The sequence below is a fragment of the Rhinatrema bivittatum genome, chromosome 2 (assembly GCF_901001135.1).
Source record: "Rhinatrema bivittatum chromosome 2, aRhiBiv1.1, whole genome shotgun sequence".
NCBI classification, from domain to species: Eukaryota; Metazoa; Chordata; class Amphibia; order Gymnophiona; family Rhinatrematidae; genus Rhinatrema; species Rhinatrema bivittatum.
Window position 1 is genome coordinate 530909588 of NC_042616.1, and position 18921 is coordinate 530928508.

The 18921-nt window shown below is 46.9% G+C and overlaps 1 protein-coding gene across 1 annotated transcript in view; it reads right to left on the reverse strand.

Moving 5' to 3' along the window:
* ATP9B (ATPase phospholipid transporting 9B (putative)) overlaps nt 1-18921 on the reverse strand; it is a 1157977-nt gene that overhangs the window by 276985 nt on the left and 862071 nt on the right. Inside the window, exon 16 of the mRNA XM_029590836.1 lies at nt 17192-17437. Coding sequence (XP_029446696.1) covers nt 17192-17437 — 246 coding nt within the window. The remainder of the gene's footprint in view (nt 1-17191; nt 17438-18921) is intronic.

The following is an 18921-nucleotide window of genomic DNA, read 5'->3' on the forward strand; positions in this document are numbered from 1 at the left end:
AGATTTCCCGTTTTGCATGGGGACCCAAAAATAGAAGAACTCACAGCCATTTCTGGGAGACCTGAAATAAATAGTACTATGCCAAGCTGTTTTTAACAGAGAGTCAGGGCCCCAAAACATATGGCTGACCAAACAAATGTAATATCACCCCAAAGCCTACACTCAGGGCAATGAAGTCCCAGAGTGGCATCAGACTATCCAGAACAGAAGATTCAGAGACATTATGAGGGATCACGTCAAGTACAAAGCAGCTGAATCCGTTGTCCTGGAATACCTCCCTGAGGAAGGGAGAGAGTTGCCTGTGCAGATTGCTTGCAGCCTCTGAAATGGCCTTGACCAAGACTGGCACTGAGGGGCTGAAAAGACTTCAGATAAGCACCTTTAGCTGGCATCTGAGCTTTGGTCTCTAAACTACCTGGGCTACTCCAAAGGACAGATAATCTCTTAGCACGAGTAAAACTTTAGAAATGGTCGAGATTGTAGTGGCCATCACTCTCTGGAGGAGCTTCAAAGAAGCACAGCTTTAAACACTGTAGCCCCATTCTGAACTAGCTTAGGCCAGGCCACATGGAGGTTCTGACCGAAGGAAGTCACTTACCACCACTGTGCAAGACTCACCAGCCATGAATCTATCCAAGAACTGAAGGTTTATGATCTTGCTCAACAGCACACTTGTGGGGAAGATCACCACAGCTACCTCAGACGAATGCTAGACATAACATAGGAGGGCTTGAGTCACAAAGTCATTTCACATATCGTGAAAACAGAGACTCAATCTTTCTTTCATGGGTGACCTTGAATGACGTGCTTTCATCCACCGATTGTGATCTTAAAAGATGAAGACCACCCCCCTTTGCGATTCAAAACCATATCCTTCTCTTCCCTGGGAAGGGAATATAGATTCCTCACCATCTTGGCCATCATAAGGCTGGAACCAGTGTCTCATACTGAGGAGATCCCATTTCCAACAGTCAAAAGTAGTTGAAAACCGTTCGATGGGGGGCCTAAGAGCATCCAGAAAGAAGGGACCTCCCTACAAATTACTGCCTCTCATTGTTCATCCAAGAGCTACAGGAGGTCATGCACCAGAATTAAGGGTCACCAGCAATTATCTGTCTACTGAATCAGCTATTTCCTCCTCCTCTTGCCCAGTCAATTCCTTATGACTGTCCCAGCTAGTGGTGCGCTCTAGCACACCAAATGTTGCCAAGGATAAGCTAAAGTTCTTCTGTTGTGCTCAAGGAGAAATCCACAGGTGCTGCCCAAACAGAATAACCCAGGAAAACATTTTTTTTTTAACAGGCTACAGCAATCTACAGCTGCACAAGCCTAATTTAGCCTTAAAAGACAATCTGGGAATCTTTATTAGCATAGAGGGGAAGAGAGCAGATTCTGTAGGCTGTTCCCCTCCTCACTCAGCTATCAGAGAATTTAGGAGAGAGGAGCAGCATATGCATGTGAGGTTGCCTGCTGAAATAACTCAGTAGAAATCTGGAGCTGCGCAGGCTCAACAGTGCCTGAGGAAATGTATGTAGGGACCCCGAAGCTTTCCTGAAACTTCCCTATTCAATTATCGAAGTAAAGAGGGAGATAAAGAGTCTGGCTTGCATAATGTAGAGATTACTTACCTGATAAAGCAAAATTGCTTACCTTGTAATAGGTGTTATCCCAGGACAGCAGGATGTAGTCCTCACATATGGGTGACATCGGTAATGGAGCCCTATGTACGGAAAAACTTCTTTAAAAGTTTCCATGAAACTTTTGACTGGCACCAGAGTGCCTACTGAGCATGCCCAGCATGCCATGATATTCCCTGCCACAGGGGTCTCCCTTCAGTCTTGTTTTGTAGCAATAAGCGTTAGCCAAAAAATAAAATAATAAAACGTAACGGACCCAACTCCGCGGGGTGGCGGGTGGGTTTCGTGAGGACTACATCCTGCTGTCCTGGGATAACACCTATTACAAGGTAAGCAATTTTGCTTTATCCCAGGACAAGCAGGATGCTAGTCCTCACATATGGGTGATTAGCAAGCTAGAGGCTGAGTCATTTTGTAGTGAAGCAACAGTGAAGTATTGTTGTTGAAATGTATCAGCCGAAGATCACAGCAGGTTGGATGTGGAAGGAGTTGGGATTACACTGGAAACAAGTTCTTTAAGACGGATTGTCCATAGGCTGAATCTTGTCTTCCTTCTTTGTCTAAACAGTAGTGAGCTGCAAAAGTGTGAAGAGAACTCCATGTTGCTGCTTTACAAATGTCCAGAATAGGTACAGAGCGAAGGTGTGCTACTGAGGTTGACATCGCTCTGACTGAGTGTGCTTTTACTCGCCCTTGAAGAGTAAGGCCTGCTTTTTCATAACAAAATTGTATGCAATCTGCTAACCAGTTTGACAGAGTATGCTTACCCACTGCTTTACCTGGTTTGTTTGGATCATAGGATACAAACAGCTGACTGGATTTTCTTTGGACTGTTGTGCGGTTTAAATAGAAGGATAACGCACGCTTACAGTCCAAAGTGTGTAAGGCTCTTTCACCCTGGTGGGAATGAGGCCTAGGAAAGAATGTTGGTAAAACTATTGATTGGTTCAAGTGAAATTCCGTGACAACCTTAGGAAGGAATTTTGGATGTGTACGGAGGACTACCCTGTCATGTAGGAACTTTGTAAAAGGTTCGTATGTGACTAGAGCTTGTAGTTCACTGACCCTTCTAGCTGATATAATGGCTATGAGGAATACCGTTTTCCAAGTAAGGTATTTAAGGTCACAGGTATGTATGGGCTCAAATGGAGAATGCATAAGCCTGGTTAATACTACGTTCAGGTCCCATTGTATGCTTGGGGAATGAACTGGAGGTTTAATGTGAGTTAGGCCTCTCATGAATTTACTGACGAGAGGCTGTGTGGAGATAGGTGCATCTCCCAGCTTGTTATGATAAGCTGAGATTGCACTTAAGTGTACCCTTACAGATGACGTCTTAAGACCAGAGTCTGAGAGATGGTAAAGGTAATCTAGTAGTGAGGTAGTGGGGCAAGTGAAAGGATCTAAAGCTTTCTGAGTGTACCACAAAGTAAACCGTTTCCATTTGTAGGAATAATTCTTTCTAGTGGAAGGTTTACGTGAAGCTATAAGTACTTGAGATATAGAGGTTGGAAGGTTGAGAGGTTGTAAGATCAAGCTTTCAACATCCATGCTGTCAGGGACAGGGATTGAAGGTTGGGATGGCGCAACTGACCCTGTTCCTGAGTTATGAGATTGGGAGGTACTCCCAGGCGAATTGGATCCCTGACTGAGAGATCTAGAAGTGTGGGAAACCATACTTGTCGAGGCCAATATGGGGCTATGAGTATCATAGTCCCCTTGTCCTGTTGTAGCTTCACTAGCGTTTTGGTTATGAGTATCGGTATCGGTGGATACGCGTATAACAGGCCTGAATTCCAATGGCGAGCAAATGCGTCCTTTGGTAGGCTGTTCCGCTGTCGGAGTAGAGAGCAGTAATTGTTCACTTTGTAGTTGAGATGGGATGCAAAGAGATCTATCGTCGGTTGACCCCAGTGTTGGAAGATCTTGGATGCTATCGCTGGATCGAAGGACCATTCGTGCGGTTGGAACTGACGACTGAGGCGATCGGCTACTACGTTGTGGATGCCTGCTAGGTAAGTGGCCCGTAGAAGAATTGAGTGTGTCAGGGCCCAGTCCCAAATTTGTGCTGCTTCTTGACAAAGGAGGTAAGAACCTGTCCCCCCTTGTTTGTTGATGTACCACATGGCTACTGTGTTGTCCGTTTGGATCAGAACAGTCTTGTGTGAAAGGCAGTCCTTGAATGCATGCAGCGCATAGCGTATAGCTCGAAGCTCCAGGAAGTTTATTTGAAAAGAGACTTCGAGCTTTGTCCACTTGCCCTGTGTCTTTAGATGACCAATGTGTGCTCCCCACCCTAAGGTGGATGCATCTGTAGTCAACGTTACCTGTGGAACTGGTTGCTGGAAAGGTAGGCCTTTGAGCAGGTTGTGCATTGATGTCCACCAGATCAGTGCAGAACTGAGCTCTGGTGTGATATGAATGGAAGTGGACATTGGTTGAGTAGCTTGTATCCACTGTGCTTTGAGCGTCCATTGCATTAGTCGCATGGTCAATCTGGCCATGGGAGTTACGTGAACTGTGGATGTCATGTGCCCGAGAAGAGTGAGGCACTGGTGAGCTGTTACTTGGAATTGATTCCGAAGAGTGTGAGTCAGGAAGACAAGTGTTTGAGCACGGTCTCTTGGAAGAAAAGCTTTTGCTATTATGGTATTTAGATCTGCACCTATGAACTGTATAAGTTGAGATGGTGAAAGGTGGGATTTTTGGTAGTTGATGAGAAATCCCAAGGAGTGAAGCAAGTGGATAGTGAGCTTGAGAGAAGTGAGGGCTCCTTCTTTTGATTGACTCTTGATGAGCCAATCGTCCAGGTAAGGGAACACGTGCACTCTCTGTTTGTGGAGGTGTGCCACTGCTACAGCCAAGCACTTTGTGAATACTCGAGGGGCTGATGCAAGGCCGAATGGCAGCACTCTGTATTGAAAGTGTTGATCTTTTACCAGGAATCGCAAATACTGGCGATGAGGAGGAAAGATGGGAATGTGAGCGTAGGCATCTTGAAGATCCAGAGAGCAGAGCCAATCTCCCCTTTGAAGAAGAGGTAGAATGGAGCCTAAGGACACCATTCTGAATTTTTCTTTTTTGAGAAATTTGTTGAGATTTCTGAGGTCTAGAATGGGTCGAAGGCCTCCTGTTTTCTTTGGAATGAGGAAATAGCGGGAGTAGAATCCTCTGCCCTTTTGAGGTCCAGGAACTGGTTCTATGGCCCTGGCTCTCAGAAGGGTGGATAATTCTGTTTGAAGAATTATGGAATGTTGATTTACTGTCCAAGATGGAAGTGGTGGGTTTTCTTTTGGAACAGTAAGAAAATCTAGTCTGTAACCGTGAGTTGTGATCGATAATACCCACTGGTCGGTGGTTATGGAGGTCCAAGTACGTTGGAAGTGCATTATACGACCACCTACTGGTATGTTTGGGAATGGGTTGATGAGGCTGCTGCTCTCTGAGTTGTTTCAAAAACCAGATGTAGTGGCAGTTTGTGGTGGTGGTTGTGCCCTTGCAGGCCTCTGCCTAGGTTGTTGGCGTTGAGGTGGGTGGGATGTTCTGGGTCTACTTGTTGGGGGATAATACCTGCGTGGACGGTAATATGGACGTCTGGCGTCACGCTTTGGTATTCTCCTAGTAGGAGGTTGAGTATCCTGAGGTATTAATGATAATTGTTTTAATGTTTCTGTGTGGTCTTTTATAGTAGCCACAGCTTCTTTGACCTTTTCCCCAAAAAGGTTGTCCCCCAAGCAAGGAAGATCAGCTAATCGTTCTTGGACCTCTGGATGGAGATCAGAGGCCTTTAGCCAGGCCCATCTGCGTGCAGCTATGCCTGAAGCAGAAAGTCGTGCTGCAGTCTCAAAGCAGTCATAGGTAGCCCTTACCTCGTGTTTTCCTGCTTCGAGGGCTTTATGGATGATAGTCTGGAAAGGTTCTTGATACTGTTCAGGGAGAGACAGGGCTAGGTCTTGAACCTGCTTCCAAAGGTCCCTTTGGTATTGATTCATATATAGCTGGTATGATGTTATTTTGGATACCAGCATGGAACCCTGAAAAACCTTTCGGCCTAAATTATCAAGAAATCTGTTGTCCTTTCCAGGTGGTGTAGATGAGTGAGATTTCAGTCGTTTTGCCTTCTTCTGGGCAGACTCTACCACGACTGACTGATGTGGCAATTGTGATTTTTGAAAACCTGGTATAGGTTGGACCAAATAAGTTGCCTCTGATCTTTTATTGACTGCTGAGACAGATCCCGGGTGTTCCCATATCCTGTACTGAAGGTCTTGCAGAACTTCATGGACTGGTACTGCTAATATTTCTTTAGGAGGTTCTACAAATTGCAGAACCTCCAGTGTTTTCTGTCGTGCATCCACTTCCGTCTGTAGTTGAAAAGGGATGGTAGGGACGGAGCAGAGGACTTTTCTTATTTAAAAGGATCCTTGATTACCTGAGCCTGGTTACCCTGTTTGGAGGGGTGGAGGAGATGTTTTCTTCCCGGCCCCCGGAGCCCCGCCCACGAGTCGACGCCGCCGACGTCATCAGCTGGGGACTGGTAGTATAAAACCCGGTCTCCCTCGGCGTTTGGTGGACGGAGCAGAGGACTTTTCTTATTTAAAAGGATCCTTGATTACCTGAGCCTGGTTACCCTGTTTGGAGGGGTGGAGGAGACGTTTTCTTCCCGGCCCCCGGAGCCCCGCCCACGAGTCGACGACGCCGACGTCATCAGCTGGGGACTGGTAGTATAAAACCCGGTCTCCCTCGGCGTTTGGTGGACGGAGCAGAGGACTTTTCTTATTTAAAAGGATCCTTGATTACCTGAGCCTGGTTACCCTGTTTGGAGGGGTGGAGGAGACGTTTTCTTCCCGGCCCCCGGAGCCCCGCCCACGAGTCGACGACGCCGACGTCATCAGCTGGGGACTGGTAGTATAAAACCCGGTCTCCCTCGGCGCTTGTCGCCATCCCGGCGCGTGTCGCTGTAGACTGGAGAACTAGGCTGTTTTGAACATAAGGAAGAATTTAAGACCGTTCTCCAACTTGAAGCATTTCAGTCGCTCCTGCCTTTGTTTTCCTTGAATTTTTTTAACAATAAAGAATGCCGCACAAAAGAAAGGGGAAGGTGAGGGTTTACCCACCCGAGCCCTCACCAACCGCAGGACAGCGAGTAATTACTGAATATGCTTCACCCATTTCATTAGGAACAATGAGCCCCGCTAGCGGTATGGGAAGAGGAATTCCATCACCGCTTGGGGAAATATCATTGTCCCCCCCAGAACCACGACTACCGCCGAATGCTACCTTTGCAAGTACATCCGGGCAAGTTGAATCGCCAGTGCAAAGAGTCACAGAAGCGATTTCTTTGGGCGGACTGCCGGGAAGTACTGCGAATATGGAGGGATCACCTAATACCTCGAACCCTCTCGAAGCTGCATCAAGGAGTGAGTATCAAAATGAGGATATGATGCAGAAAGTTAGAACAACTGCGGGTGGAGGAGAGGTTGCAGGTGGCCTAGTAAGAGGTCCCATAGAGGTGAAAAGACCGGCGGAAATCACAATAGAGTCCCTTTGGGAACTGGTTGCGGGGTTAACCATGGCGTTTAATGAGCAAACTAAAAAAACGGAGGAAATTTCACTCAAAATGGACTCTATCGAAAAGCAATTACATTTGAGGGGAACAGAACAATTGCAAGAACTACAGCAAGTAAAAACAGATTTAAAACAAATGTCTGATATTAATGCTGTTTGTGTGAAAGACCAGGTAGTCCTAACACGACGGCTAGAATCTGTGGAAAATTACCTTAGACAGTTAAACCTAAGGGTTCTGAACTTTCCAAAAGTGGTGGGGGAAATCCCTTTACTGACTTTTAAGAGATATCTGAAAGAAATTCTACAGATTCCAGAAGAGCAGATACCGGCTGTAAAAAAGATTATGTTCTTAAGACAAAGACAGAGCCAAATACAGATATCCCCAGTAGGGGATGTTGGGAACTTTAATAACTTATCCGAGTATTTGGAAAGCTCTGGATTTGAAATTAGTGAAAGAACTATACTCTTTGTGTCTTTGTTTTCAGAGTCTGATAGAGCCCTAATTATGAGATGCTATTTCAAAGCAATCAATGTAACATATTTGGGTGGATTAATCCGTATTTTTCCTGATCTTTCCAGGGTTACACAACTACGCAGAAAATCCTTTATAATAATGCGCCCTGAAGTTATATCTCTTGGTGCAAATTTTCTTTTACGATATCCAGCGAGATGCGTAGTAAAGTATTCTGGGAATACATATATTTTCTTCAACCCAGAACAGTTAAGAGGCTTTATAGACGCCAGAAAGGTACCTCCTGTAACCTAAAAGATCTGGTTCTAATTTATAAGTAGGAATGGATAGTTAAGAGAGTAGTGGTTTAATTCTCTCTTTTTTTTCTTTATTATTTTTCTTCTGTTTCTCCTTCCCAATTACCAAGAATTAATGGGGATAACTTTCTTAGTTTAAAAAAATGGTTGTATTATTACAATGTATGGTGTAATATTTTACTTTAACATATTCCCTTAGATTGTACGCAAAGAATTCTTTGTTTATAAATATGAAAAATTTGAATAAACAAATAATTAAAAAAAAAAAAAAAAAAAGAAAAGGGATGGTAACAGCCATATCTTTTACAAAGTTTGTAAAGGAAAGGTCTTCAGGAGGTGACTTCCTGTGGTCATCAGGTGGAGAGGGTTCAGAAAAAATATCCCCATCTGAAGAGTATTCAGAACTTGTGTCAGTACCCATGTCCTTTGGAGATTGGTGAGTGACTGGCACTAGTAGAGGCTCCCTAGGCCTTGATGGTATTAGAAGAGAATGAGGCCTTGGAGGTTTTGGAATTCCAGAGGGTCCTGGAATTGGCTCTTCTGGTGTTTTGTTTGATAAAAGATCCAGGAGAGAGTCTAATTTTGTCATGAATGGATGTAAAATGGAGACATTCTCTGTTGGCACCGATACAGTCACTGGAACCAGTGAGGGTATCGGGGTAGGCATCGATGGTCCCGGTTGTGGCATCGAAGGCTGTTCCCGTGGCATCGTTGATGCCAGCGGCATCGATGGCGATGGATCTCTCGGTATCTGAATTGGCATCGGTGTAGATGTCGATGGCTGAGGCGGAATCGCATCGCGCAGAGCCTGGTGCACCGCTTGACTAATATATAAGTCAAGTTCCGCTCTCATAGCTGGTGATACCAGAGCAGCTATGGGGGGAGGCGGTGATGGCGATGCCGATACCTCCTCAGAGCCCTGAGGAGGTATGGCGCCCGGCATCGATACCGGTGGGGATCGCCCTGGATCAGTAGGCCTCGAAGCCTCCGCACTCGTCCGAGGTATCTTTGCGGGTGAGGCCGTACCTGTCGATGGGTCTTCGGTCATCGGTGCAAGGTGTCGTCGATGCTGGTGACTGTGTTTCTTCTTGTGTTTTTCACTTCCAGAGGTGGACGTCTTAGACTATACTGATGGCGATGGTGTAGAAGCGTCTCCAGCCTCCGGACGTCGTTTTTTCAGTAATACTTGCCGGACGGATCCAGATGGCGATGACTGAACCGAAGTCGATGTCTTCGGGAGCAATTGTATCTTAAATAGTTGCTCCATTTTTTCGATGCGGAGACGACCGCCTTTTGAAGTCATCTCTGCACAAAATGTACACGATTTTACATCGTGTTCTTTGCCTAGGCAAAGAACGCATTCTAAGTGCGGGTCTGTGATAGACATATTCCTCGCACAGTTGGGGCATTTTTTGAACCCATTTTGCCATTTTGCCAGACAGCCGTCGACAGCGATGACCAAAAAATATCGGTACCGGCCAGAAACCGAAGGGAAAAAGAGTTACCGCGGTGTTATCGAAGGGAAACCCTTGCGGTGGGATTAATTTTTTTCCGAAAAAGTTAAACTTTTTTAAGGTGGTGAATTCACCACAGGACTCCAATTGTACCGCAATGCTAACTGCTTCGCGGAAAAAAGAAGACTGAAGGGAGACCCCTGTGGCAGGGAATATCATGGCATGCTGGGCATGCTCAGTAGGCACTCTGGTGCCAGTCAAAAGTTTCATGGAAACTTTTAAAGAAGTTTTTCCGTACATAGGGCTCCATTACCGATGTCACCCATATGTGAGGACTAGCATCCTGCTTGTCCTGGGATAATCTCGTTTTCCTTAGTGTATGCAGATGGACTCAAAACAAATGGGTATAGTGTGCTCGTGCTAGCAGTTGGAGACGGATCTGACGTCAGCACGGGTACATATACCCCCACAGGAAGTGCCGCAAATCAATAATCTTCCTTGCAAAAGCTGTAGCTGACTGATCAATTAAATGAACAGGATTACTCTGACCGATTGATAGTAGCTGGAGACCGCCAGTGATCACAACCGGAAGGCGTCGACACCCAGCAGGGTGGATGGCCTATTATAAGAAAACATGGCTTACCGTGAGTCGGTGAATCCCCATGTATGCCGGCAGCCGGGTGATATGCTGAGTCCATCTGCATACACTAAGGAAAACGAGATTATCAGGTAAGTAATCTCTACATTTCCTAGCGTGTAGCAGATGGACTCAAAACAAATGGGATGTACAAAAGCTACTCCCGGACTGGGCGGGAGGCTGCCCGAGGACCGTGTAGGATTGCCCTCGCAAATGCTGTGTCCTCTCTGGCCTGGACGTCCAGACAGTAGAATCTGGAGAAGGTATGGAGGGAGGACCACGCCGCCGCTTTACATATCTCTGCAGGCGACAGCAGCTTAGCTTCTGCCCAAGAGGCAGATTGTGCTCTGGTAGAATGAGCTTTGACCTGTAGAGGCGGTAGTTTTCCCGCCTCTATGTAGGCTGCCTTGATAACTTCTTTAATCCAGTGGGCGATGGTTGGCCGTGAAGCCGCTTCCCCTTGCTTCTTCCCGCTGTGCAGGACGAACAGGTGGTCCGTCTTTCGTATTGCTTCTGACATTTCCAGGTCTCTGGACAGCAGTCTGCCGATGTCGAGATGGCGTAGCATTCGACCTTCCTCCGACTTTTTCAAACCTTCCGTGGTAGGCAAGGATATGGTTTGGTTGAGGTGAAAGTGTGATACCACTTTGGGTAAAAAGGATGGAACTGTACGAAGATGGATAGCCTCTGGAGTGATTCTGAGAAAGGGATCACGACAGGATAGTGCTTGTAACTCTGAGATGTGGCGTGCTGAACACACAGCCAGCAAGAACACCATCTTCAAGGTTAACAAACGGAGGGACAGGCCTCGAAGGGGCCTAAAGGCTGATCCCGCCACAAATTCCAATACTAGGTTGAGATTCCACAAGGGCACTGGCCAGTTCAGTGGCGGGCGAATGTGTTTGACTCCTTTCAGGAAACGTGAGACGTCTGGGTGGTTGGCAATGGTGTTGCCATCACTCCTGGGACCGTAGCAAGACAGCGCTGCTACCTGAACCTTGATGGAGCTGAGGGACAGACCCTTCTGAAGTCCATCTTGTAGGAAGTCCAAAATGATAGGAATCTTAGCGGCATGCGAATTGGTGCCGTGAGAGTCGCACCAGGCTTCAAAGACTCTCCAAACCCTGATATATGTTAGGAATGTGGAGAACTTGCGTGGTCGGAGGAGTGTATCTATAACCGGCTCTGAGTATCCCCTTTTCTTCAGTCGAGCCCTCTCAATGGCTAGACCGTAAGAGAGAATTGAGCCGGATCCTCGTGGAGGATGGGACCTTGCCGCAGCAGGTCCCTGTAGGGAGGCAGAGGTAGAGGGTTCCCTGCCAGTAGTCTTCTCATGTCTGCGTACCAGGGTCTTCTTGGCCAGTCCAGGGCCACTAGAAGAACTAGGCCTCTGTGTCGCTGAATCCTGTGTATAATGGCGCCCAGCAGGGGCCATGGAGGAAAGGCGTATAACAGGATCCCCTGAGGCCACGGCTGTACCAGGGCATCGATCCCCTGAGCCCGAGGATCCCGCCTGCGGCTGAAATATCTGGGTACTTGAGCGTTGGACCTGTCCGCTAAGAGGTCCATGGCTGGCGTCCCCCATTGATCCACAATTATCTGAAAGGCTGTGGGTGACAGCTGCCACTCCCCCGGGTTTAGGCTTTCTCTGCTGAGGAAGTCTGCCGTCGTGTTGTCCTTCCCGGCAATGTGGATGGCGGAGATGTCCTGGAGATTTGCTTCTTCCCAAATCATCAGGGGAGTTATTTCCAGGGACACCTGTTGGCTTCTGGTTCCGCCCTGACGATTGATGTATGCCACCATGGTGGCATTGTCTGACATCACTCTGACCGCTCTGTTGCGAAGTCTGTGGGCAAATCGCAGGCACGCTAGCCTGACTGCCCGTGCCTCTAGTCGGTTGATGTTCCACCTAGACTCTTCTCTGGTCCACCGCCCTTGGGCGGTGAGTTCCTCGCAATGTGCTCCCCATCCGTTCAGGCTGGCATCTGTGGTGAGCAGAATCCAGGTTGGGGAGGACATTCTTGACCCCCGGCTCACGTGGCTGAGCTGCAACCACCACCGTAGCTGATACCACACTCTGGCCGGTAGAGGTAGACGTACGGTGTAGTTCTGTAATTGTGGGCTCCATCGAGATAGAATGGCGCGTTGCAACGGTCTCATATGAGCCCGCGCCCAGGGCACCACTTCCAGAGTGGATGCCATGAGGCCGAGGACCTGTAGGTAATCTCGAGCTGTGGGCCGGCTGGTGCTCAGCAGGGCCTGCAGATGACTCTGGAGTTTTGATTTTCTCTTGGAGGTCAGGCTGACCTTGTCTTCTCGGGTGTCGAATTGGACCCCTAGGGATTCCAGCGACTGGGACGGCTGTAGGGAGCTCTTGTTTATGTTGACTACCCATCCGAGGCTCTCCAGAAGAGCTATAACTCTGTTGGTTGCCCGGTGGCTCTCCTCCGGTGACTTTGCCCTGATCACCCAATCGTCCAGGTAGGGATGGACGAGAATTCCTTCCTTCCTGAGTGCCGCCGCCACTACTACTATTACCTTGGTAAAGATCCGCGGCGCGGTGGCTAACCCGAAGGGCAAAGCTCGGAACTGGAAGTGCTGATTCAGGACTTTGAAGCGTAAATAGCGCTGGTGATCCTGATGGATTGGGATATGCAGGTAGGCTTCCGACAGATCTAGGGAGGTGAGAAACTCCCCTGGCTGTACCGAATTCTTGACCGACCATAGAGTTTCCATGCGAAAGCTGGGGACCCGTAGGTGTCTGTTGACTGACTTGAGGGGTCCAGGACGGGCCTGAAAGTGCCCTCCTCCTTCTTGGGTACTATGAAATAAATGGAATAATGCCCAGAATTTACCTCTCCCGCAGGTACTGGGATTATGGCTTTTAGGGCCAGGAGCCTCTGTAAGGTCACTTCTAGTGCCGCTGCCTTGAGCGGTGAACAAGGAGATTCCACAAACTTGTTCGGCGGAAGCCGAAAGAAATCCAGGTAATATCCCTCTCGGATGATGGCGAGGACCCACTGGTCCGAAGTAATCTCGACCCACCTGCGGTAGAAGAGGGTTAGCCTGCCCGCTATGGCTGCTACCCCCAGATGGGTTGGCTGATTGTCATTGTGGGTTGCGGCCGGGCCCGGAACCCGAGCCGGTTCTCTTCTTGTTATACTTAGTCCGAAAGGACTGGTTCCTGGCCTGGGAACGAGGTGCTTGATAGTGAGTCCTGTAAGGGTTGAAGCGCTGCGAATTTCTACCTCTAGATGGTCTAGAAAAAGAACGCTGGCTCCTCCTCGCCCTGTCTTCTGGTAGACGGGGTAATGGGGAGGCACCCCATTTAGTAGCCCAGCTCTCGAGATTGCTGCCGAACAGTAAGGAACCCTTAAAGGGCATTCTTGTGAGTCGTGTCTTGGAGGACGAGTTGGCCGCCCAATGACGTAGCCAAAGCTGCCTCCTGGCTGCCACTGAAGAGGAGACTCCCTTGGCTGCCGTACGAACGAGGTCGGAGGCTGCGTCAGTGAGAAATGAGAGAGCTGATTCCATGTCTGCTCCCTGGGTGTTGTTTCTCGCCTGTAATAAACAGGAGCACGTCACCACGGTGCAGCGATTCGTAGGGACATGGCTGCTACCTCAAAGGCTGGTTTCAGAATGGTGTCCATGCGTCGGTCATGCGAATCCTTGAGGGCCGCTCCCCCCTCAACCGGAATGGTGGTGTGCTGCACTATTGCGTTAACTATGGCGTCTACTCTGGGGCACGCCAACAGCTCCTTTGATGCCGGATCCAGAGGGTACATGCCTGCCAAGGCCCGACCCCCTTTAAATGAGGCCTCCGGTGCCTTCCATTCCAGATCAATTAGCTGCTGTGCTGCCTGTAGAAGGGGAAAATGGTGAGCCGGTTGGCGCAGGCCCTCTAACAGGGGGTTCATTTTAGGGTCCCCTGGGGTATCCTGGCCCGGAATGGCCAGCTCTGATAGGCATTGCGAGGCCAGGCCTGAAAGATCCTCTTTCTGAAAGAAGCGCCTCATGGTCCGATATGGCTCTATCTCCGAGGGAAGTTCACCCTCCTCGGGGGGCTCCTCACTGTCCGAGGAGCAATCCGAATCCCCATAAGCGGGGCTGTCTGGTGGTGAGTGGCTGCACCTAGGTCTTGAGGGTCCAGGGACCGGATCAACCAGGACGGAAAGACCCATTTGAGGAGCAGACTGCATCTGGACAAAGGCGTGAATCCCTTTGAATAATTCCACCCAGGAAAGCGAAGCCGGATCTGGCCGTAGGGGCACCAGGTCTCTCAGGTTCCCTGGTTGCTCGCCGCGGCCCGCTAAGTCCGGTGTGCTCCCGGAGGAACCGCTGGGCTGGGGCCGGTCCCTGTCCTGGGACTCCCATGGCCTCCTCACATTGGGCACATAGTGAGTCTGCTTCCTCGCTCTGTGTGGCTCTGAGGTTGCATGCTGAGCAGAGGCTTAGAGCTTTCATGCCAGATTTTGGAGGTGCCGGCTCTGCGGCCGCATGGGCTCTTTTATGCTCCATTCGCCTGAAATTCAGTATTGCCCAATGATGTGCGCTTAACAAGTGTGCGTAACAGCATGCGCCTAGAACGGGCGTCTTATAAATGTGCGCCTATCCACAGGCTTCTTAACAACGTGCGCCTATCCTCGGGCGTCTTATCAACGTGCGCCTATCCTACGGGCGTCTATAAATGTGTGCCTATCCACGGGCGTCTTATAAACGTGCGCCTTTACACGGGCGTCTTATACATGTGCGCCTATACAAGGGCGTCTTATACATGTGCGTCTATACACAGGCGGAATTTAGTCGTTAGAATTTGGAAACACGCTCAGCGAGCGTGAGGTAGCTCCAAACTGCTTGGAGACAGAAATTACTGATTTGCGGCACTTCCTGTGGGGGTATGTGTACCCGTGCTAATGTCAGATCAGTCTCCAACTGCTAGCACGAGCACTCTATACCCATTTGTTTTGAGTCCATCTGCTACACGCTAGGAAACTTATTTTTGGCATGAAGTAGGAATAAAATGCCTGCTGACCTGTCCAAAATGGGAGTGCAGACCATGCTCTGTTCCATGTACACTACCATGTACACATTGATAAGGGTCAGGGCTCAGTTTGGGAACCCACAAGGTTTGCTCTTGGAAGGGTGTTGATCTGATGCATTTCACACCCACCTGGCTGATGCTTGCCTACTCACAAGCCATGCAGAATGTACCTGCTGACATGCTGAGCTCACACTGAATTACCTGAGGTACTCTGCCTCCCTTTTTTTTTTAATTGCCATTCTGGAAACCAGCAGAAGGAGGGAGAGGGGAGAATGATCATCTCAGATCCCTTGACCAAGTCCAAATCCAGCACAGCACCATAGTAGACAGAAGGTAGTTTAGGGAAAAGGCTGTGTTGCAAGCTTTTTATTTTTAAACCACTGACTTCCTGTTTCTCAGCCAGAATACAGGGTGTGTGCTGTCAGTAGCTCCTACTGCTGGATCCATCAAGGGATCAAAGTCACCTGGGACCAGCTGGTGCTTGACTCATCAGTGCTGGAACTCAGACCCCCAACTGAGTTGGTTCAAAAGGGGAAAGGGAGAATCAGGCTGATCAGGAATATCACCCAGATTGCCCCCAGACTCAGTCTATGCTCCAAGGGGAGCCTAGGCCTAGCACCTTCCAGGAGTGGCCTATATGCCACCAAGAACCTGGGCATAAAAAAAAACACTCATCTGTACCATCTGCTGGAGGCAGAGAAATACTGAAGTGCTAAAGGCAGCACCAGAATCACTATAAGTGTTGAGCTTTTTCTCTTTATCCATCTGCTGGCAGGAGGGACATAAACCCATTTGTTTGATGGGTCTGGCATGGATGATAAGGAAGAGAGAGTGTTGAGGTAGTTGAGAGAAAAAGCTACATCTGACATGGTGAGAAACAGGCAGCAGTGAAAAGGGGTAAGAAAGGAAGTGGGAGATAATGAAAGTACACCAACAAACGATTCCAGGAAAAGTGAAGAAAGCAATTGGAAATGAAACAAATGGTTTAGACACTCACCAAAAGTTGGAAATAGAGACTATTTAAAGCATCATTTTTGAGATGATAGATTTTTAATTAAAAATAGAATTATTGCATATGCATTCTATGGAAATGTGCCACAAAATCAGAGCAGTCTCTCAAAAACACAGCAACAGAATCCATTAATTGCTTTTAAGTGATTTTGTAATGAAAATTTACACACATTGAGAGAGAAGCTTTCTGAACACAGATACCAAAACCAGTAAAACAACTAGAATTATTAGGTTAATAGGTATCGAGAATGGTGTTACTTTATTCATTTTCAGTGGAAGTGATCCTTCTCCAATGGCAGTGAAAAAGGTAATTGCTACGTTGTGTACTAGGACCATAAGTCTGCTAACACTGTTGTAGCATGTTAAACTGTCTATAATCAATGCATAAATCACTGATTGTGCAGCGTGAAAAGGTGCGCCAAGATATTTTCTGTTAGCTTTAAATATTCAGAGGTCAATATCGAAAGCCTTCGTGTAGTTAACTTCAAGCTGCATGGGCGGGGCTGAGTTTTAGCCAGTGAACGCACATATTCAGCACTCTCTGGCTCAAGTGATGCACATGAGTCTAATCAGAGAAAACATAGTCCTAAATTTATCTGTGTAAAGTTACACGCACGTTATCCACCATATTCAGCGGGAAACTTAGTGCACAAGTTCCATGTAATATTTGAGAAAAGTTACATGTAGAGCTTTACCAGAATAAATTTGTTGTTCTTCGGCTTATTGAATATTGACCTCTTAATAAAAAAACATTTACTTTATAACAGCATTCTTTCTGCAAAAGCCATTTTCTAGTTGCTAATACTCTGCTCACTGAGGAATTTTGCTTAAATAGCTGACATCTGAGACTGATTACTACCTACCACTTTTCCTCATAGTGAAAGATGAGAGAAATCCCTTAGTAAATCTATCCCTCAAGGCCTTTCTGGTTTTGAGACCATGACTCTCCTTTTCATTTGTATTTCTTATAGCTAGTAATTATATGAAATCTTTTATTGTCACCATAAGAACACCTTTTCATACAGTAAACAAAATATAACATTTTCTGACTTTTCTAATATTAGACAAGACTGACCTCATCGGGACTGGAAGCCTGGTAAGTGCGATTTTCATCGCTAAAGTCCTGATCCACCTCTGCATATTCAGTTTCTCCATTCACACTGGCACGTGATTCATACACAGGGGTCACATTGTGACATAAAGCAATCGCTTTCACTGCTTCATGGATGCGACTGCTAACAGTCTTCCGAATTTTGGGTGTTGAAGATTGGGTTTTTCTAGAAGGTGCTGTGCTGTTGTTTCCGCTGGTCTGAGAAACTGTCTTTAAAAAATAAATCAGTAATGAATATACAGAGAGAGATGAATGAATAAGGCCTGTAAAACACACATACAAGTCCCTATTACAAAATGGAAGAAACATTTGAAAATAAGGATCAGTGATTATTCGTTTAAAAGCAGTGCCCTACGTCAGAAAAAAATGAACAGCATTCAAGGTAATTAATGAGATTGATAACAATATATTATAATTATTACTTACAGTTCTAAGAACTAACTAGAATTTAGCTTTCATAACAACTTGAAAATCATAGCTTCTTCATTCAACCAATATCATATAGTGAGGGCAGGCACAAAGCGAGGGGATACTTACAATGATTTTGTTTTGATTACAAAGCATAAAAAAGTGGCTATGAAACTTTGGTTTATAAAATACTAATACTGTCTCACTTTTATCCCCTACATATGAATGTCCAGTCCAGCTAAAACCTGATTCAACTGCATACCTTCCCATCTATGGGTGAGGTGAAATGGGCTTTCATTCATGGCCACCAAGGGTTCTTCTCTGATTAGGCCCACATTATCCTTAATCTATAACCCAGCCATCGCAGCAGCAGTACTTGGAAAGGTGCCACATGACTGGAGCTTACCTTTCTATCTGAACACTGAATTCCATTTATAGGTGGCACTATTATGTGATGGCTGGGGCTTCATTCCCTTAGGGCTTGACATCATTAACTCCATAACATCCCTAGCTCCTGGCAGAGATGAAACCGGTTCCAGCAACTGAACCCGTGTCACAAAGTGCTGCCCATTGAGTAAACTCACAACTTAGAAATTCTGCTGTACAAATATACCTTTGAATTATGTAGAATGTCTTATTCGTTTTAAAGTGACGTGAGTGGCTGCATTACAATATACCTTTGCATAAATGAAACCATGATATAGTGCTTGCAAGGGTGAAGAACAGCAGACAGATTTTACTTTACAACAGTGATAAATTTCCAAGTAATACTGCTATCTAGGGTAAAAGGCCCAAGGCTTACTTAACTAAAAATAAAACGCATCTAGTTAATTATGTATTGCTCTTACTGTTTTGCTAAACAATAGAAACCTAAATCCAAAAATCCAACAACCCCATCAGATTTGAGAGTTAGCTGTTGAAGCTCTAGGCTGCAGATTTTCTCATCTTGGCAGGCTGCAACAGTTTAACAAAAGCTGCACACTGAAAAAGCAAAGTGATTCTCATGTCATATTTTAAAATCATGTTGCTCCTAAAGCAACCATCAATTTAGCACCATAGTGTATGTACGGCTCCAGTCAGGCTCAGCTGTATCTGACATAATTTATCTCCTCCAGTGAAGCAGATTATTTTCGATTATTAACCTAATGCTTGCAGAGAAGCCTTTCAGGTCAGGATGTGAAATGACAACCTCCCCTGATCCCATCAGTGCTATCAAACACTTTTCTGTTAACTTCAGAGGAACTCCACAGCAACCCCCTTTTGAAACCAAGCCTTTTTTTTTTTTG